Genomic DNA, 27,322 nt, shown 5'->3' with positions numbered 1-27,322 from the left:
TTGCTGAGTAAAGGTATACCTCGTCTTGCTTTGGTTTGAATGCATTAATTAATGATAACTCAGAGTTGCAAATAAAGCATCAGTGTCACATTAAGGGGAAAAAATTGAAAGAACTTCACCTTGGAGTAATTTGACAAGGAGCAAGTTCAGATTTGAATCTTCTACTTCTCTCTCCCTGCCTGTGTCTTCTGTCTTTCCCTGTCTGTCTTTTGTCTAAGACTGAATCTGTGCCTACCTAGATGCTGGCTCTTGGATCTGTCTGTCCCTGTGTCTGTGTGTCTGTGTTCTCCACAAAGGGATTTTCTTCTTCTTCTTCTTCTTCTTCTTCTTCTTCTTCTTCTTCTTCTTCTTCTTCTTCTTCTTCTTCTTCTTCTTCTTCTTCTCCTCCTCCTCCTCCTCCTCCTCCTCCTCCTCCTCCTCCTCTTCCTCCTCCTCCTCCTCCTTCTTTTTTTTTTGAACAGCACAGAAAGGATCATGTGGGAAGGCATGAGAGATCCTGTATAGAAACCTTTAACAGGTTTCACAAGGGATGAAGCTTCCCTGATTGCATCTGCCCCCAACTGGCCTAGATAACAAACAGTACTGCAGCCACTGTTGTAAACAAATGTCTAAACTCACATCCATGTAACTTCCAACATGTATGGTATTTATTTTATAAGGCTGTTTTTAACCTATTTGTTACTTTTGCATTGTCTATCATAACATGCAAGCACACATGTATTAGCCCAGGTTGGAGGCGTGGAAGAGGACATAATTTAAGATTATAGCTATGCATTAGCAAAGCTTGTAAAAGTCGATTACATGGGAAATCCAAGGGAAGTAAGATGAGTTGCTGAGTTGTTTCCTTAAAAGCAGGTTATACAAACAGACTCAGTACACAGTAAAGAGCAGTCTTCCTCACTTCAAGGTGTGTTGTTAACTCTGGCTGTGAGGTCCAGCCAAATTTCCAGGCCCTTAGAATGGAAGAGATAGTTTCATAATCAGGCATCACCACATCATCTAAAATGCCTTCATGTCAGGGGCAGAGGAAGTAATGTGTTGCAATCATGGCTTCAATACTGCCCAACTTCTGGGCTAGGGCAAGATAGAGGCAGTCCCAACTCAGACCTACTGTAATAGAAGGAAGCAGCATGCCCAGGAATAATTTTTAGAAAGAGTCCTGCTTAGGTCCTTCCTCCCTACTGTTTTCATCTCTTCTTCCTTCCTTCCCTCTATTCCTCTCCCTTCCCATCTCTTTTCCTATCCTTTCTTCTCTTTCTTACTCCTTTTTTTTCTTTTCTGCTTTCCAATGCTCAACTGGCCAAATAAACATGTAGATGGGTCTTCAACTTCTAATCTCAGGCCACTCAGAAATATGCCAACAGATACTTTAATGGAACAAGTAGATATTAAGTGTTATTTTTAAACTAAAGGTTCTTTCTAGAGCTAGCTGGCTTTAAACACTCACCCTGCTGCTTAACATGCAGTTGACCTTGGTCAAGTAAGCTTCTCTTTCACTCCTCAGTTGTTCCGGGATAAATGATGGCATGAGAGTACTTACCCCACCAGAGTTTCTCAATGCATTGGTACAGCTACAATTTTCTGAATAGAACTTGGAACATCTTGACCTCTTAAAAGGACAATATTTCTTATAATTGGCAAGAGGGAGAACCACTTATAACCATGTTATAGTACTGAGACAAATACAAATGATCCTAAGATAGAAAGAGTCATGAAGTCTGTATACTCAGGAACTAATGGGTTTGTAAAACAGAAGGAATCATGAGTCTTCTGGCAGCAGCAGCCCCCACTCATGGAACCTTCTCACAAAGATATCCTTGCATTTGCTTAACTCAGAGGTCCTCAGCTAAATCAATGCCTCCTCAATGGATCCATTCAAATCATCAACCAACTCAGGATGTTTCCTGTGAAATGAGAATTGACCCCGCCCACCCCCAAACAGGATGCAGGCCAGGTATCAGGTGTTAAGATCCCACTAGGGAAACATCACAGTTTCTGTATTTTTTTCCACCTTGGCCATTTACTCATCTCAGTTTGCTTTATCACAAGTGAAGATATTTTCCTCTACGCTTATATGTAGTTCAAATGGCTGAATTGGCTTATGGAAACTGCTAGTGAAGTACTTAACTGTATAATCTTATTTCTTATTTTATTCTGCAAAAGCAACATTGTTTGTGATTGTTGCATGGCTAAATAGTACCCATTTTTCAATAGTCTTAGAGAGTTGTACCTTAAAGAGAATTTGTGTAAAACTTGATTCATAGCGCAACATGTAAAGGGAACAAATAGCTCCCTGGAGGACTACACCGCCTGTATTCCCAGTGCGTAGAAAGGGGAAAGGAGGATGCAGCATTCAAAAAGTCATCTTTTCATCAGCAGCAAATCCTACATCAGTCTGGGATGCAGGAAAGCCTTTCTCAGTAAACAGCAGCAGAGAGATGGGCGAGACAGACAGAAAGAAACACTGACAGAAAGACAGAGTTAAGTCGATGGAAGATGGAGACTTTTGCTTCTTTTTTCTCACTTTATTAAAGAGTTCTGTGTTGGAAAAAGGAGAAAAAAAACTTTATTAACTGTCGATATTTTATGCAGTTAGACAAAGGGTCATGATATGATCAAACAGTTTAATAGTTGGCAAAAATACAGATTTAAAGAACTTTCCAGAAGGCAGTTCATCAGATGTCCCCTGGCAATAGGTCTTAAGTTAGAACTATGGATGTTATGTTTGGTTCCTTTGAATTGTCTGGTTTTCAGTTCTCATATAGACCACCTGTGTACACAGTAATGAAAATAGTTTCAATGCATATCACCACATCAAGCATACGAAGGCCATTGGAATGTCTCACTCTCCTTGGCTTCCTGGGTCATTGTTTGCTGTTATTTTAGTTGTTTTACAGTGCTTACTCTGCAGCTTGAGTTTTTCTTCATTTCCATTTCATCGGTGTGAATTCATCGATGCCACTGCTAAGAGGAGACAAAGAAACTGTGAGTTAAACCTTCAGTGCGGCAGGCTGGCAACGATTGTACTTTGTGAGCCTCACGTCACAGTTTTTCAGTAGTTCAGAGGTCAAATATTTAAAAAGTGCTTCTTTACATGCAGACCACGCTCCAAAGAATGAGCCGTGTTCATGGGCCATTTTGGATTTTGATTTACTACCTACCCATTCTGTGCATTATCACTCTGGTTCACTGTTCAATATTAGTGCACATTACCTCAAGATTATGCTCGGTTGTGCATACAAAGCCTGATGCCTCCAGGGTAGTTTGAGTATCAAAGTAAGCATCTTTTATTTTCAAGCCTAGTAACATTTAAACATATATCCTGACTTATAACAAAAAATACTTTCACTATATATGAATGTATGTAATATTCATACATGCATAAGGTGTATTTTGACCAAATCTACCTAATTCCCTCCTGTCCAATTCCTTCCCATCCTCCAACCACTTTTCCTTCCCAACTCTTTTTCTTTCCTTTAACTTAGTACCTTTAAAGTAATACTCTCCAAGTCAATTTACTGCTGCCTGTGTGTACACAGGTATGGAACCATCTACCAGAACATGGAGAATGACAGATATTTTCTTGCTTTTGAGCAAGAAGTACAAGAACCTAGATCATCCATAAATATGCTTCCTAGTCTGTAACCAGTATTTCAACTACTTTTAATGTATGGAGAAGATCAAATAATTGGATTAGAAATTGCATTAATAATAATAATAATAATAATAATAATAATAATAATAATAACCATGCCATCAATATTGGTTACCTTTATATTGATGTGAAAAAAAAAGAGCCATCAACAGCAACCTAAGAGAAAAAAGGTTTATGTTGTCTTGTGGTTCCAAAGGGATACAGTCCATCAAGGCAGGGAAGACATGGCAGCAGGCGGTAAAGGCAAGGACACAGGAACAGGAAGCTCTGTGACCACATTGCAATTGCAGTCAGGAGACAGTATGAGCAGGAAGTGAGGCCAGGCTGTAAAGCCCCCAAGGTCTGCCCCTTGTGACCCACTTCATCCATGCAGGCTCTACCTTCTAAATATTTCACAACCTTCCCAAATAGGACCTCCAGCTGTGCACCAACCCTTCAAGCATGTGAGCCCATGGCAGACATGGCCCATTCAAACCACAGCAGCCCGTTATAGGTATGTGCTGACGTTAGAGTCTTGAGTATATCATCTTTAATAACCCTACTAACACTCTGTGAGAGAGTTAACATTATTTTCACCCTCACTTTACAGTTGAGGGATGTAAACATTACGATCTCATGAGCACTGAGCTCATATATTTAACAACATTAGAGTGGGAACCTGGATCTTACTGATTTTAAACTTCTATTCTCCTTTTTCAAATCGGTTTTTATTTTTAAATTTTTGTACAGGATATTAGACACCATTATGGCATTTTCAAACTAATATACTTCACTTGATTTTCCTCCCCCCTCACTTCCTGGCCCCCTCCTATATCTCCTCTTCCTTCTTGGCCCCCTCCGGTATTCCTCTTCCTTCCTGGCTTCCTTTCTGTTTTTGTATCACAGGTGTCCTCAGATCTAGAAAGTAAACTATTAATTTTGGTGTTTCGAACTCAGAAAGACAAATGTTTGATTATTTTCTTGCACATGCAGATTCTACCTTGTAATTTACACACATACATACACAGGGCTGTACATATAGGTGAAGGCTTTTCACCTGTAATCCATGAGTTAAAATATGTGGAGGTTTTAGACAGATGCTCCTGTCATAGTCTTCCATGGGAAAGAACTACACGTGACTGGCTGCTTCTAACCCATCACTCATGCTACTTGTCTTTCCAGCAGGTGATGGGAGCTTCAGAAGATCAGAGACTTCACAAGGCAACATGGCTCCAGTTAGATCTATAGTCAAGTAACTGAGATTGAATATTCACACACACACACACACACACACACACACACACACACACACACACACACACACAAAACCAGGAGATCCCTGTTTTCCTCTCTCCAGTGCCCATCCGCTGTCCTACACACTCTGCCATTTCCCAGCTGATTCTTTCAGTCTCATAGAAAAGCAGTTCCCTGGGAAAATAGCTAATTTTATAGTGATAAACTTGCCTATCAGTTTGTAATATAGATTTCCGTTTTGTCCTGGTAATCCTAATGCTACAGGGATATAAGACGCATTAGTGTTATCACTGAATTCACATTGGCCTTCCTTCAGAATCTTTAACAACGTGAGATCATTTGTATCTGCTCAGAATAGGTTTTTAGTTTTTAATTTAAACTGAATGAAATTACCTGCTATTTATCTGAGTACTCTTAGAACTTAGCCTGAGATTTACATTTGCAAACTTACATTTTCTCATTTGAGAGTGTGCATGCTCTCTCTATCTCTTCACTCTCCCTCTCTCCTTCCATCCCTCTGTCCTTCCCCTTCCTTCTTTCTCAGTTTGCTTCTGTTTTTCTTCTGTCTGTTTTCACCACTCCCTCTCTTTCTTTATCTATATCAGTCTCTTTTCATTCCTTTTTCTTTTCTCTTTCTTCTCTACTGAGCATCTATCAGACTATTCACTGCCTATAACAGTGACTAAGACTGGGATTTGTAGGGCATCTCAGTGTAGATTCTGGGTTCTTGTGTCCTTGCATATGGACTTGAAAAGAGACCCACAGTTAACACAGAAGCAGGGGCAGCCTATTAAGAACAGACAGTCTTTCAAGGGGGAGCAGTTCAGAGCAGAGACATACTTGACCATCTCGAGAGGGCTAGGCTGCACTGAAAGTTAGGGCTTTTATGTGACTTTAGCTTTCTTAGATCATTGTTATAACATAGACCTTCTCACTCATACTCTTTTACACTAAGTAACCTTGTGGGTCGGATTCTCCATTAGTATCCTATTATATTTTAATTTATTTATTTAGTGTGTTGGGGTAGGCGCATGTACATGTGCCACAGCAAACATGGAAAGGTCAGAGAACGACTTTCAGGAATTGGTTCAGATCATCAGGTTTCATGACAAACTCCTCTACCCACTGAGCAATCTTGACATCAAAAGTATTTATTTAGCAGTGCTGGAAATCAACACCAGGATCTTGTGCATGCTGAACAAACAATCATTTGCTAAGCTATAATCTCAGCCCTTTGTCTTAAATCCTCTTCTGGGGGTATACAGTTAGTATTATTTTTCTTTTTTCTTTCTTTCTTTTTTTTTTTTTCTTCTGTCCACCAGTTTTGGCTCCAGGGCTCCTTGTGCCCCTGAACCTTTCTGGATGGCAGGCTTCCCTCCCACCTTCCTTTACAGGCAGGCATACACTGTAGTCTGGGCCTTCTCCTAGACCTTTGTGGCTCACTCTTTATTTTCTCACACTAGTCTTTTTCTCCACCCTGTGCACATTTAATCCATACAGTTAGTATTATAATAAACCATAAGTTGATTGCAGACACTCTGGAATGCCACTGTACATTTTAGTCAGCATCTGTGGGGAGATGGAAAAAGTTCCAGCTTTGCTCTTTTTGAGTTTGTTTTTATGTCTTAGTTCTGAATCCTTCCCATGAGGCTTTACAGCCTTTTCTGTCCACCCTGACCTCCTGCCTTACCAATAGTGCCTGTGTGGACCTCAGGTTGATTGACTGGAACTCTGTTCTGATACCCTGTCACCCATTGGCTTTGACACACAATTGGTCACCCTGTAGCCAGCACATGTGTGGACTGGTGTTACATGGTGTTTCCCTGATCCACTGTTTGAATATCTGAACTGGAAAACCTAGTTTGTTTAATTACATTCCCTCTGCATGTGCTGAGAGGAGATGAACTAAGTTGTCATTTGGGGGTCATCTGTTCTGTGAATAACCCTGTCCTAGTGGTCTCCTCTTACCCAAGGTAGCACTCACACTAGTTTAATCTGTAGAAATTAGAATCATCCAAGTAGCTCCCTAGCACACACACTCTCTCTCTCTCACTCTCTCTAATACACACACACACACACACACACACACACACACACACCACACACACACACACACACACACCACACACACACACACACACACACACACACACACAGAGAGAGAGAGAGAGAGAGAGAGAGAGAGAGAGAGAGAGAGAGAGAGAGAGAGAGAGAGGAGGAGAGGAGAGAGAATTCTTACTTTCCTATGAACAATAGTCTATTCCACAGCAAGTAGCTTCCCATTGATAACTTAGACAAAGTTATCTAGCTTTCTATATGGTCATCCTCTTTGGATTTGCATTGGGGTATAGTGGTCTCTCCTACTACATTGAAAAGAGTAGATATAACTTGGTTTTCTTCTCCCTGATACATATGTATTTTGCTATGACTTTTACTTAGGGTGGCTAAAAAAGAAATTTCATCTCTCTCTCTCTCTCTCTCTCTCTCTCTCTCTCTCTCTCTCTCTCTCTCTCTCTCTCTCTGTGTGTGTGTGTGTGTGTGTGTGTGTGTGTATGTGAAGCATTGGACATATGTACTTAATAAGCAGTTAATAATTGCATCCTCTAATTGAAATTTATATTATACTTCCAAGGATTGCGTGTCTTAGCAGTTCACCATTGTACTGACACAAAAATGAGATTTTAAGTTTCTCCTAAGTTCTTGTTGTACATCATGGGTTGTTTTATTTTGCACCTGTGCATAAAGTCTAAACAGGCAAGTAGAAAAATGGACTTTGTGTAGGTGATATAGAGTCTTTCAAGGACGCAATGATATAATACATTTTCCTACATGCCCACATTTCCTGCATGCCCACTCTCAGTAGACAATCCCACCTGACTCTCTGTGTTTGTCTTGCAGGTGAGACAATGCGGATCGCCTCCTCCGAGTTCGCTGATGACCCTTGCTCTTCGGTCAAGCGTGGCACCATGGTGCGGGCTGCACGGGCACTGCTGTCGGCTGTGACACGCTTGCTAATCCTGGCTGATATGGCAGATGTCATGAGACTTTTATCTCATCTGAAAATTGTACGTATGTAGACCTCATGAGAACCTCTGGGTGGGGGGGACAGCTGGGAAGGATTAGACATGCTCCACTGCTCATGGAACGCCTGATTAAACTCGCTTCCTAGTATAGCACCAAATTTTTCTAATAGCTCATTTATAACCTATAGAGCATTCAAAAAGCTAAATTTCATCTGAGTCATCTCCCTGCCTCCAAACATAGAGCTTGTATTCATTGCTTTGTGGAGTAAATGGCATAGTGTTCTTAAAAGGAAAGAGCCTGGCATATGCTAATTGCATTTGTGCACATGTTAATATATGTTAATATATATTTGAACCTATTGCAGTCTGGCGATAAAACAGTGCCCAGTTCATTTCTCTTTCCAGAGACTCCGAAGTCCCTGACAGCTGTCAGAAGCCCTGGATTTTTCTCCCACTCTTACATGATAAGGTGCAAAGCACAGGGTTTCCCTAGGAACCGTATGATGGCAGGCTGGGTCTCATCCTTGGAAAATACTAGCTCATCCTGGCCCTACCTACTTCTGTTAGGGTCTTCTAGTCTTTGGCAATGAAGTTGTGATGGAGCAAAGTGATACAGGAGGTGATTAATGAGAGCTCATCTTACCTCACCTGTGTCAGACTTGTTTGATTGGAGCCAATCAAGACATCACAACGTTTAAGTCCTAAGTGTTACCTGTCAAGAAATCTTCTATAGAATTTACTAGATTAGATCCCAGCATAAAGTCCAAGACTCTCAGTTTATGCACAAACTCCTCAAATTTTTTTGCAAATCTTGAATTCTGGTTTTCTCTGTGAAATCTGTGATTTTTTTTAACCCTAAAATAGGGTGAAACATTTCATGTTTTCTCATGTCCCTGAGAAGCCAAGGGACACGAAACAGAATGTGCTTGGGGGCAGGTTGTTGAATTTTTCTTAAAGAGTAGACCCTCAAATGCTATGGAAGGCTGTTGCAAACTGCATGAGGTATACAATTCAAGAAAGAACCAGCTTTTCAAGAAGAGAAAGTTAGGGCAACAATACAATGTTAAGATGAGCTGTTTGGCCACTGGGTTCTAACTAACATGGTTTTAATCCAAGTGTGTGCATTCAGCTTGCTATCTGTTTGGTGCTCAGCATAAATGCTGCCTGCCCATGCATGGTGATGTCCCTGGAGCCTTTGTAAGATGCAGTACTGGCTGGCAATCCTCCAGCCCCTTGGAACCTTTCGTAATACTAATACTTTGAACTGAACTGTGATGGAGTAAAGGCTTTATGATCTTTACCTTGCACACTACTCAGAGTTCAAAGGCAACATTAAGAAAAATATTGTTCTGATGGAAGTCTTTCTCAACAGTGGGTCAATGGGACTGAAACAAAATATATTAATGATGCACCCCTTTTTTATTGTAAACAATGCTGTTCCCCATCTCTTGGGGGGCATGATGGTGGGCAGCCCACATGAGAAATATGCTCTTTATATTTTGAAAATTTGATTTTTTTATTAAGAAAATGTTTTCATTTTACACACCAATCAAAGATCCCCCTCTTCCCTCCTCCCACTCCCCCAGTCTCCCCCCCAACTCTCCATCCCCCACAAAAGGCAAGGCCTCCCATGGGGAGGCACATCCAGCAGCAGCAAATCCAAGCCCTTCCCCCACCTCAAGGCTGCAAGAGGAGTCCCATCATAGGTAGTGGGCTCCCAAAAGCCCCCTCACGCACCAGGGATGGGTTCTAATTCTACCGCCAGGGGTCCCCCCAGGCAGATCATGCTACACAATTGTCTCCCCATGCAGAGGACCTAGTCCAATCCCATGCAGGCTCCACAGAAATTGATCCAACTGATCCAACTTTCATGAGTTCCCTCTAGTTTGGTTTGGTCATCTCTGCAGGTACCCCATCATGATCCTGATGCACTTGCTCATAGAATCCCTCCTCTCTCTCCCTTACTGGACTCTTGAAACTCTGCCTGGTATTTGGCTGTGGATCTCTGCATCTGCCTCCATCAGTTTTTGGAGAAAAGTTTTGTGATGACAGTTAGGGTATTCACCGATCTGATCACTGGAGCAAGCCAATTCAGTTCAGGCACCCTCTCCACTATTTCTAGTAGTCCATGCTGAGGTCATTGGGGATTCCTGGCAAATTCCCTAGCAACAGGTTTCTCTCTATCCCCATTATATCTCTCTATATCATGGTATCTCATTGCTTTCCTACTCCATCCCTGTTCCAGCTTGACCATCCTATTACCTTATGTTCTCATCCCCCATGCCCTACCCTCCATTGCCCACCCCTTATCCCCAGTTCACTAATGGAGATCTCATCTATTTCCCCTTCCCAGGGTGATCCATGTGTCCCTCTTTGGATATTCCTTGTTAGCTAGCTTCTCTGGAGTTGTAGATTGTTGTCTGGTTATCCTTTGCTTTACTTCTAGTATCCACTGTGGTGGTATTGTGTTCCCCAAAATATTGTGTACCCTAGTAAACTTATCTGGGGTCAGAGAACAGAAAAGCCACTAGATACAAAGACTAGAAAATGGTGGCACTCACACCTTTAATCCTAGCACTCCAGAGGGAGAAATCCCTCTGGATCTCTGTGAGTTCAAGGCCACATTGGAAATGGCCAGGCATGGTGACACATGCCTTTAATCCCAGAAAGCGAGCCTTTAATCCCAGGGAGTGATGGTAGAAAGCAGAAAGGTATACAAGGCATGAAGACCAAAAACTGGAAGCATTTGGCCTGGTTAAGCATTTGGCCTGGTTAAGCATTTGGCTGGTTGAGCTTTCAGGCTTCTAGCAGCACAGTTCAGCTAAGACTCATTCTGGATGAGGACTGAGAAGCTTCCAGTCTGAGGAAACAAGACCAGCTGAGGATCCGGCGAGGTGAGGTAGCTATGGCTTGTTTTGGTTCTCTGATCTTCCAGTTCACCCCAATACCTGGCTCAGGTTTGATCTTATTAATAAGAGCTTTTTAAGATTCTTCCTACAATCCACTTATGAGTGGATACATACCATGTTTGTCCTTCTGAGTCTTAATTACCTCACTCAGGATGATATTTTCTAGTTCCATCCATTTGCCTGCAAATTTCATGATGTTTCATACTTGAGTACTGTCTTTACATCATTTTTACCCTTCCCTCTATACCTTCCAAATCCTCTCTTGACCCCCACTTTTTAAATTTATGGCCTTTCCTTCAGTTATTATTGTTACATATATATGTGTATGTGTATATTTGTGTGGATAGGTAGAAAGATAGATAGACAGCAGATAACCCACTATGTTCATTTAGTGTCATTTATACGCACATTTTTATATGTACATGTTTATATACATATGCACATATGCTGACCACTTGGGATTGGATAACCTATCGGGGTGCTTGTCCTTGGAGAAGACCAATTCTCCTGTAACAGCCACAATCGCATGAATCTCTACATCTAAGGGCATGATCTTTTGAAATATGCAGGTCTCATCGAGGCAACCATATTTTTGAGATATCAAGGGTACCACTTCCCTATTAGACACTAAGAAGACATCCTTACCTGGTCCTCTGGCTTTTCTAATTACCCCTTTCTGGAAATATCCTGTATCCTGTCTCTTAGTCTCCTAGATTTCCCTTTATCTTCTCTGAAACTTAGGTATAGAGACTGCAGCTGTAGCAATTGGTGCTGAGCAACCCTCAGTCACTTACTCTCAGCATTTTGCCCAGTGGTCCATCTCTGTAATGCTCTCTGTCTGTTGAAAAAGAACTTTCTTTGATTAAGATAAGAGTTAAACTTACCTGTGGCTTATAAGGTTAGATCTCTGGAAAGCAATTAGAAATTATACTAGTCCAAGAAAATGTCAATTAATAGGTTTTCCTCTGGAGTCTATGACTGCTCCAGCAATCAGTATCTCTGTGCCTATGTATTGGGCCTGAGGTTCAGTTGACAGAGTGCTTGCCTATTGTACACAATGCCCTGGGTTTACTCTCTAGCACCACATAAAACTGGCATGGGGCACAGCTCTTAGGAAAGCATTAGGATCAGAAGTTCAAGGTCAGCTAAATCTAAAGCTTGGGGCCAACCTGGGATGCAGGAGACTCTCTATCTCTAAATAAAAAGATAGATAAATAAATACAATTAAATAAATAAACCCAAGTCTGTGATACTGTCTACAACTCCAGACCCCCCAACCTCCTTTCCCTTTCTCCCCTCTTCCTCTCTCCCTCCTGCTCTTTTGACCACTGCTGTTGATTGACACCTCTCCAGGCATTTGCAAAGTCAGTTGCGTTCTGTCCTCCACACAGCAGTGAAGGAACTTAAAGAAAAGGATTTAGCACAAAATCATGCAAAGGTCAACCTAGCAACGTTAAGCAGGTCTGTCAGACTGTCAGTAGTAAAATTAAAAATGATTGTGGACTAGATAATGCATTTGTTCTCAAACCACAGTAACAGAGGAAGTGGAATGTCTCCATCTTGTGGATGTACAGAGAACTGCAGTATCTAGGGCTAGCACAAGGGTGGGGGCTGTGTTCCACCTTGAGTTCAGATCAGGCCTGGTGTCATTGCATGGAACTACCCTCTCAAGTCAAACTCCCACGCAAAAGCTGGCACATATGGACAAAAATCCTTATAAATAAACATGGTGTTTTTTTTCCCCTGAGTATTTTGCTAGTAAAAATCATAGACTCTGGTGCTAGGAAAATTCCCGGGAATCCACAAGGATGACCCCAGCTTAAACTACTAACAATAGTGGAGAAGGTATCTGAACTGGCTTACCCCGGTAATCAGATTGGTGAATACCCTGTCATCATAGAGCCTTAATCCAGTAACTGATGGAAGCAGATGCAGAGATCCACAGCCAAGCACCAGTCCCAGCTTCAGGAGTCTAGTCAAAGAGAGGAAAAAGGGATTCTATGAGCAAAGGGGGTCAAGATTATGATGGGGAAATCTACAGAGACAAATGAACCGAGCTCATGGGGACTTACAAACTATAGACCAACAGCTGTGGAGCCTGCATGGGACTAGACTAGGTCCTCTGCATACAGGAGACAGTTGTGTAGCTTAGTCTGTTTGAGGGGCCCCCCTGGCAGTGGGATCAGGATCTATCCCTGGTACATGAGCTGGCTTTTTGGAGACCATTACCTATGGTGGGATGCCTTGCTCAGCCTTGATGCAGCGGGGAGGGCCTTGGTCCTGCCCTAACTGTATGTACCAGGCTTTGCTGACTCCCCATGGGAGCCCCTACCCTTTTGGAGGAAGGGATGGATGGTGTTTTGGGGTGAGCTGGAGGAGGGATGAGAGGGGGATCTGTGGTTGGTATGTAACATTAATAAGAAAATTTTCTTAAATAAAAAAGCATAGACTCTTGAGATATTGCATGCATGTGTTTATTTTATAAACTTAAGATTAAAAACATAAAGAGATGCTGGCTAATGACTGCTGGGGGAGAGAAAGCCAACTTTCTTCAGATGGAGATCCTGGTAGATTGCCCATGTTCCAGTGCATGGCTCCAGACTCATGCACATACAATCAGCATTAGTTAGACTAAGTGGCTTAAAACCAGAGGCCATAAAGATAGGAGAGGATTCCATAGTGAGGAATGCCTGGGAAGAGGTAGAGGCAGGAGTGAAGAGTAGATACCATAAAGATATCATAAAATTATTTTAAATATGTGTGAGATTATCAAAGACTCAATACAAATTTAAAAACAAAAGTGTATGTACAAGATCAACTAGTCAAAATCCCTGCATGGGGGTATGGGGGGGGGAGAAAATAAAGTCTCACCACCTGCTGAGGAGATCTTGCAATCAGTGGCTTCCAGAGGAAAGCATCAGTTTCCTTGATGGATGCAACCTTTCAATAGATTATCCTACACCCATGCACACTAAGTGGACTCTGGGTTTTAACAAAGACCGCATTAAATGGAAAAGAATAGGGTTATGGGGGACAGGAGAGAGATTGAAGAGGAAGGAAAGGGTCAGCAGACTTGATAAAGTACACTGTATGCATGTATGGAGTTCTCAAACAATAGAAAAAGAAAAAAAAAAACAACTGAACAAACAAACCCACAACACAACAGCAGTGTTTGTGCATGTGTTAGGGCAGTGAGTTAGAAACTATCAGTCTGCATCTTTTTCACTTTTTTTTCCCCAAATAAGCAAGTCTCTTTAGCACATAGTAATACAACACAGATAAAAGACTGTCGGGTTCTGTATTTCTTGCTCTTGTTGTTGTTGTTGTTGATGATGATGATGATGATGATGTGACCAAGTAACTGGCAAGCAGCCACTCGAGGGAGGAAAGGCTCACAATTTGAGGGGATACAGTCCATCACGGAGGGGAAGATACAGCTGCCGTTGACTCCATGATAACAAGAGTGTGCAGCTGCCATTGGGTCTCTTGACCTCACATCTTGGAACAGGAAATAGGGGGCTGTTAGGAACTAGGGACAGGCTATAAAACCTCATGCCCTCTCCCTAGTGACCATTTCCACCAATGAGGCCCCACCTCCTGAAGGTCCTGCCACCTTCCAAAGCACCATCATTAACTGGGAAGCAAATGTGCTAACTCCGGAGCCTATAGGAGAACAGCTCCCATTGGAGCCACAACAGATTTTTTTTTTTCATCAGAGTCAAGAAGTGATTCCATTTTTCTGTTGGCTCAGAACTAAAGAATACCCACAAACCCCTGCAATGTTACCTGCTAATGGCTATTTTACCTCAAGCATTACACATTACTTTTAGGCCCTGTGCCAAAATTTGTTCATGTTGATCCTCTCCAGATATGAATTCTTCTCCCTTCCTAGTAACTTACAGGAACTGAGAGGGATTTGGCCTCTCATCAGAAACTCCTAGTTATGTTGTTCCATAAATAGTTCACTAAGTATCTGAAAAATCATTGATTTATTTTTCTAAATCACCCAACATCATCTGCTTCATACCCAAATATGTAATTATTGGGAAACTGAGTGATTTTGAGCAAACGCCAGGCAAGCTTCTAAAAATTAGTGAAGTCCTAGAGGCTCTGAGAGATTGCACAGTGTAGATGTAACCAACCGTCTTATTAAATAAGAAACACAGAACCAACGCAAAGAAGAAAGCCAAGAGGTCAGAGCTAAGAGCTAAAACCTTACCCTTCCTCCTGCGGTGGTCCTACCTCTCCGAAAGAGAGCTACTTCCTGTGTTAAAGTCTTTATATAGACTTTCGGTTCTGCCTTCTCATTGATTGTAAACCCAACCACATGACTGCCTCGTCACTGCCAGTCTGTACAGACCTCCAGGTCTTCTATGGTTGGTATTGAGATTAAAGGTGTGTGTCTCCAATGCTGGCTGTATCCTTGAACACACAGAGATCTACCTAGTTCTGCCCACCAAGTGCTGGGATCAAAGGCATGCGCCACCACCACCCAGCTTTCCTATGGCTAGCTAATAGCTCTGACCCCCGGAAAACTTTATTTATTAACATACAAATAACATTTTAGTACAAATAAAACATCACCATAGTTCCCCTTTTCTATTTTAATAAAAAGAAAAAAGGAAAAAGGTTATAACTAACATAAGAAAACTATATACAAAAGTACAATAACTATATACAATATATACAAGTAATAAATACCTAAACAATGTCTAGTCCATTTGCATTTGACAAATTCAGAGAAGATAATTCTATTATCTATCCTATTTTGGTAAGTCCAAAATGTATCTAATTCACTTTCTATCCTAATTAATCTTCAACTATAATTAACTAATCTTCAACTCCCTCAGAGATCCAAGAAGGAAAATAATATTACCTAATAAAAAATAAAAATAGGAAGTACATGCAAGCAACTTCCAAAAAATTGTGAGTTGACAGAAACAGCCAGCTGCTTGGACAGTCATCTGAGGTTTCTCCGCAGTGTTGGGGCATCATCTTCAGCCTTAGCGTATCTGACAGACTCATTTGTGAAGTAGGATTACACAAGATCAACAGTTCAACCTCACATTGGGTGAGAGCAGTCTATATACCAGAAACACCTGAATTCCACTAGTGTCATGTCATGATTCAGGATTTTAAATTCTGGAAATTGTTGATGTTTTTTTAATTCAGCTGTCCATTCTTCTTGGCTATGTGTGTATGTGGCTTCATTTCAGCATCCCGTTCTTCTCCACATTTCTCTATTAAATGCCATTCTACTATTGAGAGGCGAGAGCTTAGGTACTCTTCAAGAATAATTGTTTCAGCTGCTGTTCCATTGCACATCATAAGCCATCGGCCCACTGCCTGTTCAGCTGCCTTAGAAGAAAGGGGCACTGTACCTTTTCCGGATTGCGAAGGCCACTTCAAGGATGGTGCCATATTGTCCTGGCCTCAGAAGATGCCTTTTGATAAAGCCATAACCACACTTGTTTTGGCAAGAATCAGTAGTCCTTTGTTTTGTGTCCTGTCTGTCCTGTTTGTCAGCAGTTGATTCGAGGATACTTTGTTGTCCAGTGGCTAACTTTTGCCACAATGAAAGTTAACTCCAATTGCAGTTTTTTTAATGCCCGTATTTTCTCTGAAGTAGATTGGTACTGCCAGGAGCCGACATGTCTCATAGTCATAACAAAAAAGAAAAATTTTCTAAGTTATTAAAACATTTTAAATGCCATATTCTGTAGATCTTGGAAGGGTTTGAAGATGTCCTGTCTATCTAAAATATATCTGCTCAATCTTGAAAACATACCTAATATGACTACAAGTTCTATTATAATGTTTAACTACTAACTTTCATTTCTTTATATCCTAATAGTTGGTAATAACAACATTCAAGGATCAGAAATTGTATTACATTGTTAAATGAACGGTATAAATACAGTTAGAAATATACATATAGCATATTCTAACAATATCAATTTCAATATATATATTTTGTATACAATATAAAACAATCCAATCCAATGTAAAGTATTTAAAACTAGTAATTGTCTTTTGCTTTTCTTTCTTTTTTTTTAAACAAGAACCTTAAATCTAATCTCCTTTGCTTATCCCTTTTCCTAACCCTTGACAACAACTTGTAACCAACCCCCCTAATCAATGAAAATTATCCCAGACCCAAAACCCACTGAAAGACCAAAAAACCACCCACCCCACACCACCTCTTTGGGAATGTGGGCGTCCTATTCTTAAAATTGCTTCCTGCTGGGTATGGGCGAAGGCATCTTTATCCTGAAAAGAAAAATTTTAGGTTAATTGTCAGTTTCTAGGAAAGGTAACTATATCCTTTGTTATCCAGTCTGTGTATAATGCCAAAGTTCAGGGTTTATCTCAAATCCTTACTCAAGTAGTCTTTGAGACTGGATCATCTCAGCTAGCCCTCTCAAAATTGCTCTGAGCACTTTGTAGTTCAAAGCTGATCTGTAGATGATGTTTGTCAGTTTAGTGATGTTATTATTGTCCACGTGGAATTGTTGTTGTTGTGGGGTCCCATCTTCTTCCTGGAGACTTCAGTTGATGTTAGGCCTGGCTGTGATTTCCTGCAGAAAACTGATAAGAGACTTGAACACAAAGACATATATATGCAGCTAATTGAAGCTTTTTTTTTCTAGAATTAGTTAGTACTCTATATGATCATTCATATCTTAACAAAGTTTAAAATGTATGCATATATGTATGTATATATATATATATTAATCTTGTAAATTTTGATATAAAATTCATACTTTAAGAAAAGTTTAAAGAATCAGAATAGAATCAAAGAGTTGAGATTAGTAATAGAATAGTCCCTTAATTAATTTGACTTTTCTCCTATCCCATAGCAGAAGATGACTCTTTTATTCTGGCATGATACAGGGAGTTTACATTTTCCTTTTAACAACATACTTGAGTTTAAAGAAGGAGAGAGCCATTCTCCAACTCCAAAGTCAGCTTTAAATTTTAATTGAACTGGGACTATTAGAAGACCAATAGTGTTAAATCTTTAGAGAAAAGCAGAAACAAACATTTAGGAAGACATAAAATTTTTTAGATGATATACCCATATGCCATTTCACTCTGTTTCCTGGGATAGATGATTTGTCCCTTTTCTTCAGTTGTCCCATTTGTCCAGTGTTCTTCAGATTCCTTAACCTTCATTCTCCTAAAAGACAAAAACAAAAACCTTTCCCCAAGGTTTTTTGGGGATGTTCCTTTTTGGCAAGTTATTATCTGATTAAATGAAAAGGCATGTGTTACTGGTATAAGTTAGTTTAAATTGGATGGTCATGCTGGTTGATGAACTATCACCTCCTCTAATTAAGAGGTCTCTCTTGTTCAAATCGAACCTTTATCATTTTGATGATACCCACAGCTTATCTTCTGTAGAAACAAAAGCAAAACCTCGTCCCCAACGTAACACATACCCTGGTTTCCATTCTGAGGTCAGCACATCCTTAAAGTATATAGGCTGATTTAATTCTGTAGTTTTTTCTATTATCCAATGTCTCTCTGCAGCTGTTGTTCCTTTCTCATTGGCATTGAGAAAATTCAAAGTTAATAGAGCATTATGCAGTCTGTTTCTGGGGGTTTTTGTTACCCCTTTCTGTTTATTTAGCATATCCTTTAGAGTTCTGTTTGATCTTTCTATAACTGCTTGACCTGTAGGATTATGTGGTATACCTGTAATATGCTTTATATTGTAATAAGCAAAAAACTGTTTCATTTTAACAGAGACATATGATGGAGCATTGTCAGTTTTGATTTGTGCAGGTAAACCCATGATGGCCATAACTTCTAGCAAATGAGTGATTACAGAATCAGCTTTTTCAGAACTCAAAGCAGTTGCCCATTGAAATACTGAATAAGTATTGATGGTGTGGTGTACATATTTCAATTTTCCAAATTCTGCAAAGTGAAACACGTCCATCTGCCAGATTTCATTCCTCTGAGTACCCTTTGGGTTACATCCTGCTGGTAATGGCGTTTGATTGCAGAAGGAACAAGTAGGATATTTCTTTACTATTTCTTTGGCTTGTTGCCAGGTTATGGAAGAATCCTTTTTTAAACCTTTACTATTGACATGATTTTTTTTATGAAATTCTGAGGCCTCCAGCACATTTCCTATTAATAATTTATCAATCTCATCATTGGCTTGTGCTAGAGGGCCTGGCAGACCAGTATGGGATCAGATGTGAGTTATATATAAAGGATGACTCCTTTTCCTGATTGTATCTTGTAACTGAATAAATAGTGAAGTTAATTCTGAGGCATCAGGGATAAATTCTGCAGTCTCAATATGTAATACTACTCTTTCAGCATACTGAGAGTCAGTTACTATATTGAGAGGTTCTGAAAAATCCATTAATACCAACAGAATAGCATACAATTCTGATTTTTGAACTGAATTATAAGGACTTTGAACCACTTTACTTAAATTTTCTGATTTGTAACCTGCCTTTCCTTGTTTGTTGGCATCTATATAAAATGTGCGAACTCCAGATATGGGCTTTTTCCCATACAATTCGAGGCAAGATCCAATCAGCTCTCTTTATAAGATCAATTCTATCGCTTTTGGGATATTTGCTGTTAATTTCGACCAAAAAATTACTGCAAGCTTTTTGCCAAGGTTCACTTTCTGTCCATAATTTTTCAATGTCCTCCTTAGTTAAAGCCATGACAATTTCTGCTGGGTCTATTCCTGCTAATTGACGAAGTCTCAATTTTCATTTCCAAATCAAGTTAGAGATTTTTTCCTCATAAATTTTTAATTTTTTATTTGGTTTATTTGGTAAAAAATATCCATTCCAATATAATATCTTCCCTCTGCATTAATATTCCTGTTGGAGAATGACTAGAAGGTAAAATAACCAAAACGCAGTCCAGCTTTGCATCAATACGATCCACGTGCCCTTCATGTACTTTCTTTTCTACCAAGGCCAATTCTTTCTCAGTTTCAGGTGATAATTCCCTTGGACTATTTAAGTCCTTGTCACCTTCTAAGGTTTTGAACAAATTATTCAGTTCATCATTTTTTACCCCAACAATAGTTCATAGATGAGAAATGTCTCCAAATAATCTTTGAAAGTCATTAAGTGTCTGTAGTCGATCTCTCCTAATTTGCACCTTTTGGGGTCTAATTTTTTGTAGCTCTATTTTGTATCCTAAATAATTAATAGAATCTCCTCTTTGTATCTTTTCAGGAGCAATTTGTAATCCCCAGCAAGGCAAAATTTTCTTTACTTCTTCAAACATTCTTTCTAAAGTATCTCATTTGAGTCAGCTAGTAAAATATCATCCATATAATGATAAATTATAGATTTAGGAAATTTTTTACGTACCACTTCCAATGGCTGTTGTAGAAAATATTGGCACAGAGTTGGGCTATTCAACATTCCCTGTGGGAGGACCCTCCATTGAAATCTTTTAACCGGTTGAGAATTATTATAAGTAGGCACTGTGAAAGCAAATCTTTTTCTGTCTTTTTCTTGTAAGGGTATTGAAAAGAAACAGTCTTTTAAATCAGTAACTATGAGAGGCCATCCTTTTGGTAACAGAGTAGGCAAAGGAATTCCAGATTTTAGAGAGCTCATTGGCTGAATTACTTTGTTAATTGCTCTAAGGTCTGTTACCATTCTCCATTTACCAGATTTCTTTTTAATAACAAATACAGGAGAATTCCAAGGACTGGTTGATTCTTCAATATACTGAGCATTTAACTGTTCTTCTACCAGCTCTTCTAAAGCCTGTAGTTTCTCTGTTGTTAAAGGCCATTGCTGAACCCTTACAGGCTTGTCTGTTGACCATTTTAAAGGTAGAGCTGTCGGTGTTTTTGGAAGATCATCAGTTGTTGTGCCCTGTTCTTGTATAACACGGATGACTGGTGACCACTCATTAGAATCATATCTTCTAATATTTCTCTCAGAAACAGCACAGTATTCTGCTGCCCCATAGAGCAGTGTATGTGGCTACTGAGGAATCCTTTGGCTATAAGTACAGGCATTTGACTTGTCCCTAGTAAGGCCTCTATTCTCCCATGCAGATGCCTGTATGCGCTTTTCTAGAACAGCCCTCTCCTCCTGTTTATGCTAAAGATCCGGAAAGGTTCTTCTTCTGCTGCTGCTGCCACCGCAGATTCAGAAGGGCAGTTGTAATCAGTGGGTAACATAGTTCCAAAGTTAGCACTCACTTGAGGAATGGATGTGCCGAACAAAGCTGATCAGTTGTTCATCAGACACTATTGAGAATACTGTGTGATAGTAATCACTTCTGCTGCTGAAGTTGTTGGGGACTCATTTCCTAGCCAGACACCTGGTATGTCAAGAAGTCAATTGACACTGTCAGTGTGCTATGTTGATATTCGGCATTTCAGGATTTTAAAGGAAATCCCAGATTTTAATCAGTGATGGTGATGAGGGGCAATACTTTCCCTGAGGCTCTGATTTAATGTAATCAGATTATATTGTCACATTGTTTGCATGAGTGATAGTCTTATACATAAATTCATCTAGACACATGTACTCTAGGAAAACAAACACTTTCTCTCTAGTCCCAATCTAGTCTCTCTAAAACGAAGGTCTTAGCTATCAGATAATTTCTTCCTCAAAAATAAAGTAATGAACTATAAAACAGTAAATACTTGGTCAGTTTCTTAAGGGAGTCTTAATTTCTTAGTGACTTCTGGGGGCCAGATGGAATTCAGATGCCCCATAGTTTGAGAACATTGACGACACACATGGACTGGTGGCTAATATTGATTGTCAACTTGACACATCTTGGAAGGGGGGACCTGAAGTGAAGAACTGGTTCCTTCAGACTGGCCTGTGGATGTGTCCTTGTGCATTTTTATGATTGATAATTAATGCTGGAAGGCCTAGCTCGTTGAGGGCAGTACCAAAACTAGGAAGGTAGACCTGAGCTGTATAAGAAAGCCAGCTGACTATGAGCATGTAAGCAAGCCAGCAAGCAGTGTAGCTCTATGGTCTGTTTCAAGCTTCTTCTGCCTTGAGTTCGTCCCCTAGTTTTCTGTGACGATGGATTGTAATTTGAAAGGTAAAATTAACCCTTGTGAGTTTGGGAGAGTATTTTATCACCACAATTAAAAACAAAACTAGAACACAGTGTAACTTACTGTTATCTATGCTCTTTTTAATGTGGCCTGGTAATCTATTATTTCTCAATGCCCTTTTAGTTCTGGAACTCCATTGCAGATCATGTGCCTGAATGACAACACTTGGTTGCTATAAAACCACAGAGAAGACCTTTGAAGAATCCCAAGTGAAAAACTCTGATAATAACATCTAAACACACCAATTACTGAACAGATTTTAATGCCCTCTCTAGAACTTTCAATCTTTTCAATCATCTCTGCACAGATGACAACCATGAAGGACAAGGAATACCTGGCTTAGATGCTTTCACTTTGACCTATGCTGTAGGAGAGGAATGGATGTCTGTGATACCCCAGATGATGGGGGACCTTTAATGAGGAAGAGTGACAGCTACTGCTAGGTACCTTCATGTCCTCCTGTTGGAAGATAGCTTCCAATACAGTACATTTCCTCACCAACATACCCCATACAAAGGTCTCTCTGGCCATGAGTGTCCTAGCCTTTCCAGAGGAGTCCTAAGAAGACTGTATGCTCTCCGCAGCTTCCTTTCTACCTCCTGATCCCCTCACCTTTAGACATCCCTGGATAAGAGTAATCTTTCTTTAAAATATGAGTTCAAACCCAAAATCAGTTTGATCACACATCCCTGGCCCTCTCCACACCTGCAACTTACAGTTTTCATGGTGAATCCTAGGCAGGTGCATGTGGATAGTATCCCCATCTCTTCCACAGTATAAGAATTGCCCTTTCCTCGGCTGGTATCCCCAGATCCCCAGTGGCCAGTAAATATTTGAGAATAAGGCATTTATTTGAATCTTAGGAGCCAATTTCCTTTCCCTCATCATCCAAAAAATTGGCTCTTTTCAAAAATAAAAACTTGTTTTGTTTAATTAATTTTGAGTTGACAAAAATGCCTAGTCTCTGCCCTTCCTTTTCAATTCTTCTACACATCTATCTATCTATCTATCTATCTATCTATCTATCTATCTATCTTTCTATCTATCTAACACCTGTCTGTCTGTCTGCCTATCATCTGACTATATATCCACCCATCCATGGATCTATGGTTCGATCAACCTACCCTCCTATCCCTTTTATCACGGACTTTGATGGACTGACCCACAGATCAGACTTTGGTCCCATTTCCTCTATTTTTATGGAATGTGGTATATGTTTTGAGCAGGGCTTCTCTATGAAACTTTGGCTATCTGAAACTCCAGACCCTTCTAGGATTCAAACAAAGTATGGCTAAATCTACCTGTCCATGAACAGACCACATGATTAATACTTTAGTGGCTTTTTTCTCAATAGTACTTTATTAAATTATAAGTTTCATAATTATTATAAATTCTAAAGGGCATCTGGATTCTTCAGAGAAAAACAATAAGAAAAATTATGTATAACAGAGTGAAATAAATATTCTAAATTGGGCTGACTAACAACTGGTAAGAATCCCGGGGTACCGTATTAGAAAACCATTCCTGGATTTAACACCCTCTGTGATAATTATTCTTTTCTATCCTTGGAACCAGATTTTAATGTCCCAAGAAACGATTTACAGCTTACATAAGCAGCAGGGACATCACAGCTGCCAAGAACGTCCACTCCATGGTGCTATTGATGGCAAAATTTAAATTATTATAAATCTATTAGAAAGGAGAGGCATTGCTGGTTCATTATTGTATAGATTTAAGGCATGAGCATCTCATTAACCTATGCCAATATGTTAAACAGGCCATTCGGTGCAATAAAATGCAATTTGGTTTGAGTGCCTAAGAAAACCCCACACAGTGGCCTCCATTCAACTGTATTTCATTCTTTCCCTTGTGTGTTGTTGGAGCCTGGACAGAATGGAAAAAAAAAAGGTGACTCTGATGAGTTTAATTACCATTTTACATGTTTATAATTAGGAAGGGGATTATGTAGAATGTCTGTAGATAAAAGTGACTTTTTTTTGTAGACTCCAGACTGAAGCCCAGTTGCCACGCATTTGTTATTATTGAAAATTGTTTCCCCCGCCCTGCCAAGTTTCCTTACTAAATGAGGTTGCCTGTTGGGTGAATTGAAAGGCTCCATCACACTTCTGGGATAACAGGCTTGCTGATATCTGTTATCACTGGCTTATGTGATCTGTGTTGTTCCCTCACCTAGTGACACTTGATAAGCACTGTGCCTCAGCCACCTGTGTGAGAGTGTCTTAAACAGAACTGAAGTCCCGTAATTCAGAATGGAGTACACTTTACTTTTCCCAGACATATGTGTGCTCATTTGTATCTCAAGGTTACAAAGGCACAGCCTGTTTATATATACTGTGACTTGACTATAAAAAATTCCTTCAGCCTACTAGCATTCTAATCTATGTTTCCTGTATGTCAATCTTTCAGAATCCACATGCCTCTCTCAGAAGCCTGCATTTGCCAGGACTTCTGTATCTGACTCTTTCCACGTTTTTTTTTTTTTTTTAGTTACTTTTCTTTCTTTTTTTCATTTTTCTTTATTAAGAAATTTTCTACTCACTCTGCATACCACCCAAAGATCCTCCCTCCTCCTTCCTCCCACCCTCCAGCCCCCCCTCCCTAGCCACCCCACATCCCCCAAATCAAGATCTCCCATGGGGAGTCAGCAGAGCCACAGCACACTGAGCCTAGGCAGGTCCAAGCCACTCCCCACTGCACAAAGGCTGTACAGGCCTCACACCACAGTCACCAGGCTCCCAAAAGCCTGCCAACATACCAGGGACGGATCCCGATCCCCCTGCCTGAGTGCCCCCCAAACAGTTTGAGCCAAACAACCATCTTCCGTATCCAGAGGGCTTAGTCCAGTCCCATGGGGGCTCCACACCCACTAGTAGTCTTTTCACATATTTTAAATTTATTTTTTACCTAGTATACAAGACAATGTGTTTCATTATGACTCACTCATACAGTGTATCATTATCCTTTGTTCTCATCTACCATTGTACTACCTGACCCTCCTTTGTCTGACAGACCAACCTTTTCTGTGCATTCATCTCATAAATATCCCATTATTCTTTCATGTTTCCCCTTCCCATTGACCTTTTCCTCCTCTCATGATCTCCTTCTAACTTTCATGTCATATATATATATATATATATATATATATATATGTTCATATACATATATATGTTTATATACCTATATATGTATACATGAACACATTTATACAGGTTGATTATAAATTTAAATCTGGGCCCTGAATATTAGGTAAAATATGGATCTTTTATCTTTTTATATCTGGATTCTTCCATGGGTATATAACCGCTAGACTCTAAGATAATACCTACAGAGATACATGCTCATGTTTACAGTGTACTGTTCACAAGAGCGAAGATATAAAAGCAGTCTAAATGTCCATCCCCAGATGGACAGATAAAGAAAATGCAGTTCATGCACAAAATAGAGTTTTACTCAGCTGTGAACAAGAATGAAATCACATTTGCAAGAAAATGTATGGAGCTGGAGATGTTCAGTTCACATGAAATAAATCAGATCCCTTTCATGTTTAAAAACTTTTGACTTTGAGAATAACACTGTCCTGTAGCTTATCCACTCAGGGCCGGGTTTTTAGCTGATTTCTACAAAGATCACTAGACAATGGCTCCGTGGATTATTCTTTGAAGTTTTTAAATATTTACTGATAATTTTTGGCATTATACATAAAATGTATATAATATACTTTATTACGTTCACTTCTCTTCTTACCTTCTCTTGTCTCCTCACAGTGAACGCTTCATATCCCTAACTGCCTCCCCCTTCTACATGTCATCATTTTCAATGCATATGTCTGACTCACTTGAGATTCAAGGTGTTTGCATGAGCATAGTGGGAGCATATTTATTTGAGACCCCAATTTACCAGTGCCTATTTAACTGAAGAAAACATCTCCCCCTTCTCCAACAGCCATTGACTGCTAGTCAAGGAGAAGATAGGCCTCAATGAGTCCATTCCCCAATTCTTAAAGGAATATTAGTAGACCTGACATTGTGCAGGTAACTGCAGATGCTGTGAGTCATGTCATGTTTAGGGGGCAGCATTATTTAACAGCTCTTCTCCCAATCCTTCATGTCTTACATTCTTTCTCCCCCATCTCCTCCAATGTTGTCTGGACCTTGGAGTATAATATAGACATCCTGTTCAGAACAGGGCAACCAATAGTCACCTATTCTCAGCCCTTCATTTTAATCCAGTCCACAGGGATCACATGGAGACTGTTACCAGTTGTTACCAGTTCCACATCATATTAAAATTCGGGTTGTTTGACAGATGTGGAAAACTTTAGTGCCTCCAAATACTTCACATATTATTTGAGACAGTTATGGTGAAATTGATAGTTCAGGTCCAATGGGACTAAGGAAAGCCCGGCCGAGGGAGGTTGTGGGAATCTGGAGGCATACACATCATTAGGTTGGCATGGCTGCTGTCATTCTGCCAACTGCCACTCCACTCTACTGGATGCCACCTGCAAGTGACAGCAGCATTTGCTTCCAGATGGGTGTTGTCTCCTCTTTACATGGCAATGCCAAACTGTGTAACTCAGCTTGAGTCCCGGATTTAGCAGTCTTGACAAGAGAGGCTGGAGATTCTGTCTTTACAAATTTTTCAGCTTCCCAGGAGTTTCTGCAACCTAGGAGAGCGAGGAGAATTTGTCTTAAATTTCTATACCCCTTTCCCCATGTGTGTGTATCCTTGGTGTTTCTACTTTATATTGGAATTCTATATTCCTTACCACAATCATAATTCAGTAAAATAGACCATGGAGAGGATTTGTGTGTGCTTTGGGAATTCAGTCTCTAGTTTCATTTACACGAAATATTTTTAGTTATGTTTATATGTGTGTGTGTGAGAGTACATGCATGTGAATTCAGGTGCCTGTGGCTGCCGAGGTGCCAGGTCCACCAAATCAGGAGTTATGAGCTACCCAGTGTGTGTGCAGGGGGCCAAACTCGGGTCTCTACAAGAGCAGCATGTGCTTTTTACTCTCAACTCACCTCTTAGGTCCCTGTTCTATAAATTTGGGGGAAAAATGCTGTTTTCACTATAGGTGATTATTAGGTATGATTTTGCCTGCTGTTTCGATGTTAATACATATTCATGCTTTCTTTACAAGTTACCATTTATAGCATGTTTAATATTTAAGTACTATTTTCTAATTAATATGCTGTGTATTTTTTTAAATTCAGGTTGAGGAGGCTCTGGAAGCTGTCAAAAATGCTACAAATGAGCAAGATCTTGCAAACCGCTTTAAAGAGTTTGGAAAAGAAATGGTGAAACTGAACTATGTGGCAGCAAGGCGACAACAGGTGGGAAGGTTTGGAAATGTTGCTGGGGACGGGTGAGTCTAAGTAACTGTGTCTCT

At 40.1% G+C, this 27,322-nt stretch overlaps 1 protein-coding gene across 2 annotated transcripts in view; it reads left to right on the top strand.

Moving 5' to 3' along the window:
* Ctnna2 (catenin alpha 2) overlaps positions 1-27,322 on the top strand; it is a 1,158,645-nt gene that overhangs the window by 323,680 nt on the left and 807,643 nt on the right. For both annotated transcript variants that reach the window (XM_052721879.1, XM_052721880.1), the window contains exons 4-5: positions 7,787-7,953; positions 27,147-27,266. In XM_052721879.1, the coding sequence (XP_052577839.1) occupies positions 7,787-7,953; positions 27,147-27,266 (287 nt within the window). The remainder of the gene's footprint in view (positions 1-7,786; positions 7,954-27,146; positions 27,267-27,322) is intronic.

This window comes from Peromyscus californicus, unplaced genomic scaffold (assembly GCF_007827085.1).
Source record: "Peromyscus californicus insignis strain IS unplaced genomic scaffold, ASM782708v3 Scaffold_6__1_contigs__length_162567912, whole genome shotgun sequence".
Lineage (NCBI taxonomy): Eukaryota > Metazoa > Chordata > Mammalia > Rodentia > Cricetidae > Peromyscus > Peromyscus californicus.
Note: the sequence above shows the minus strand (reverse complement) of the source record. Positions and strands in the feature narration are given on the sequence as shown.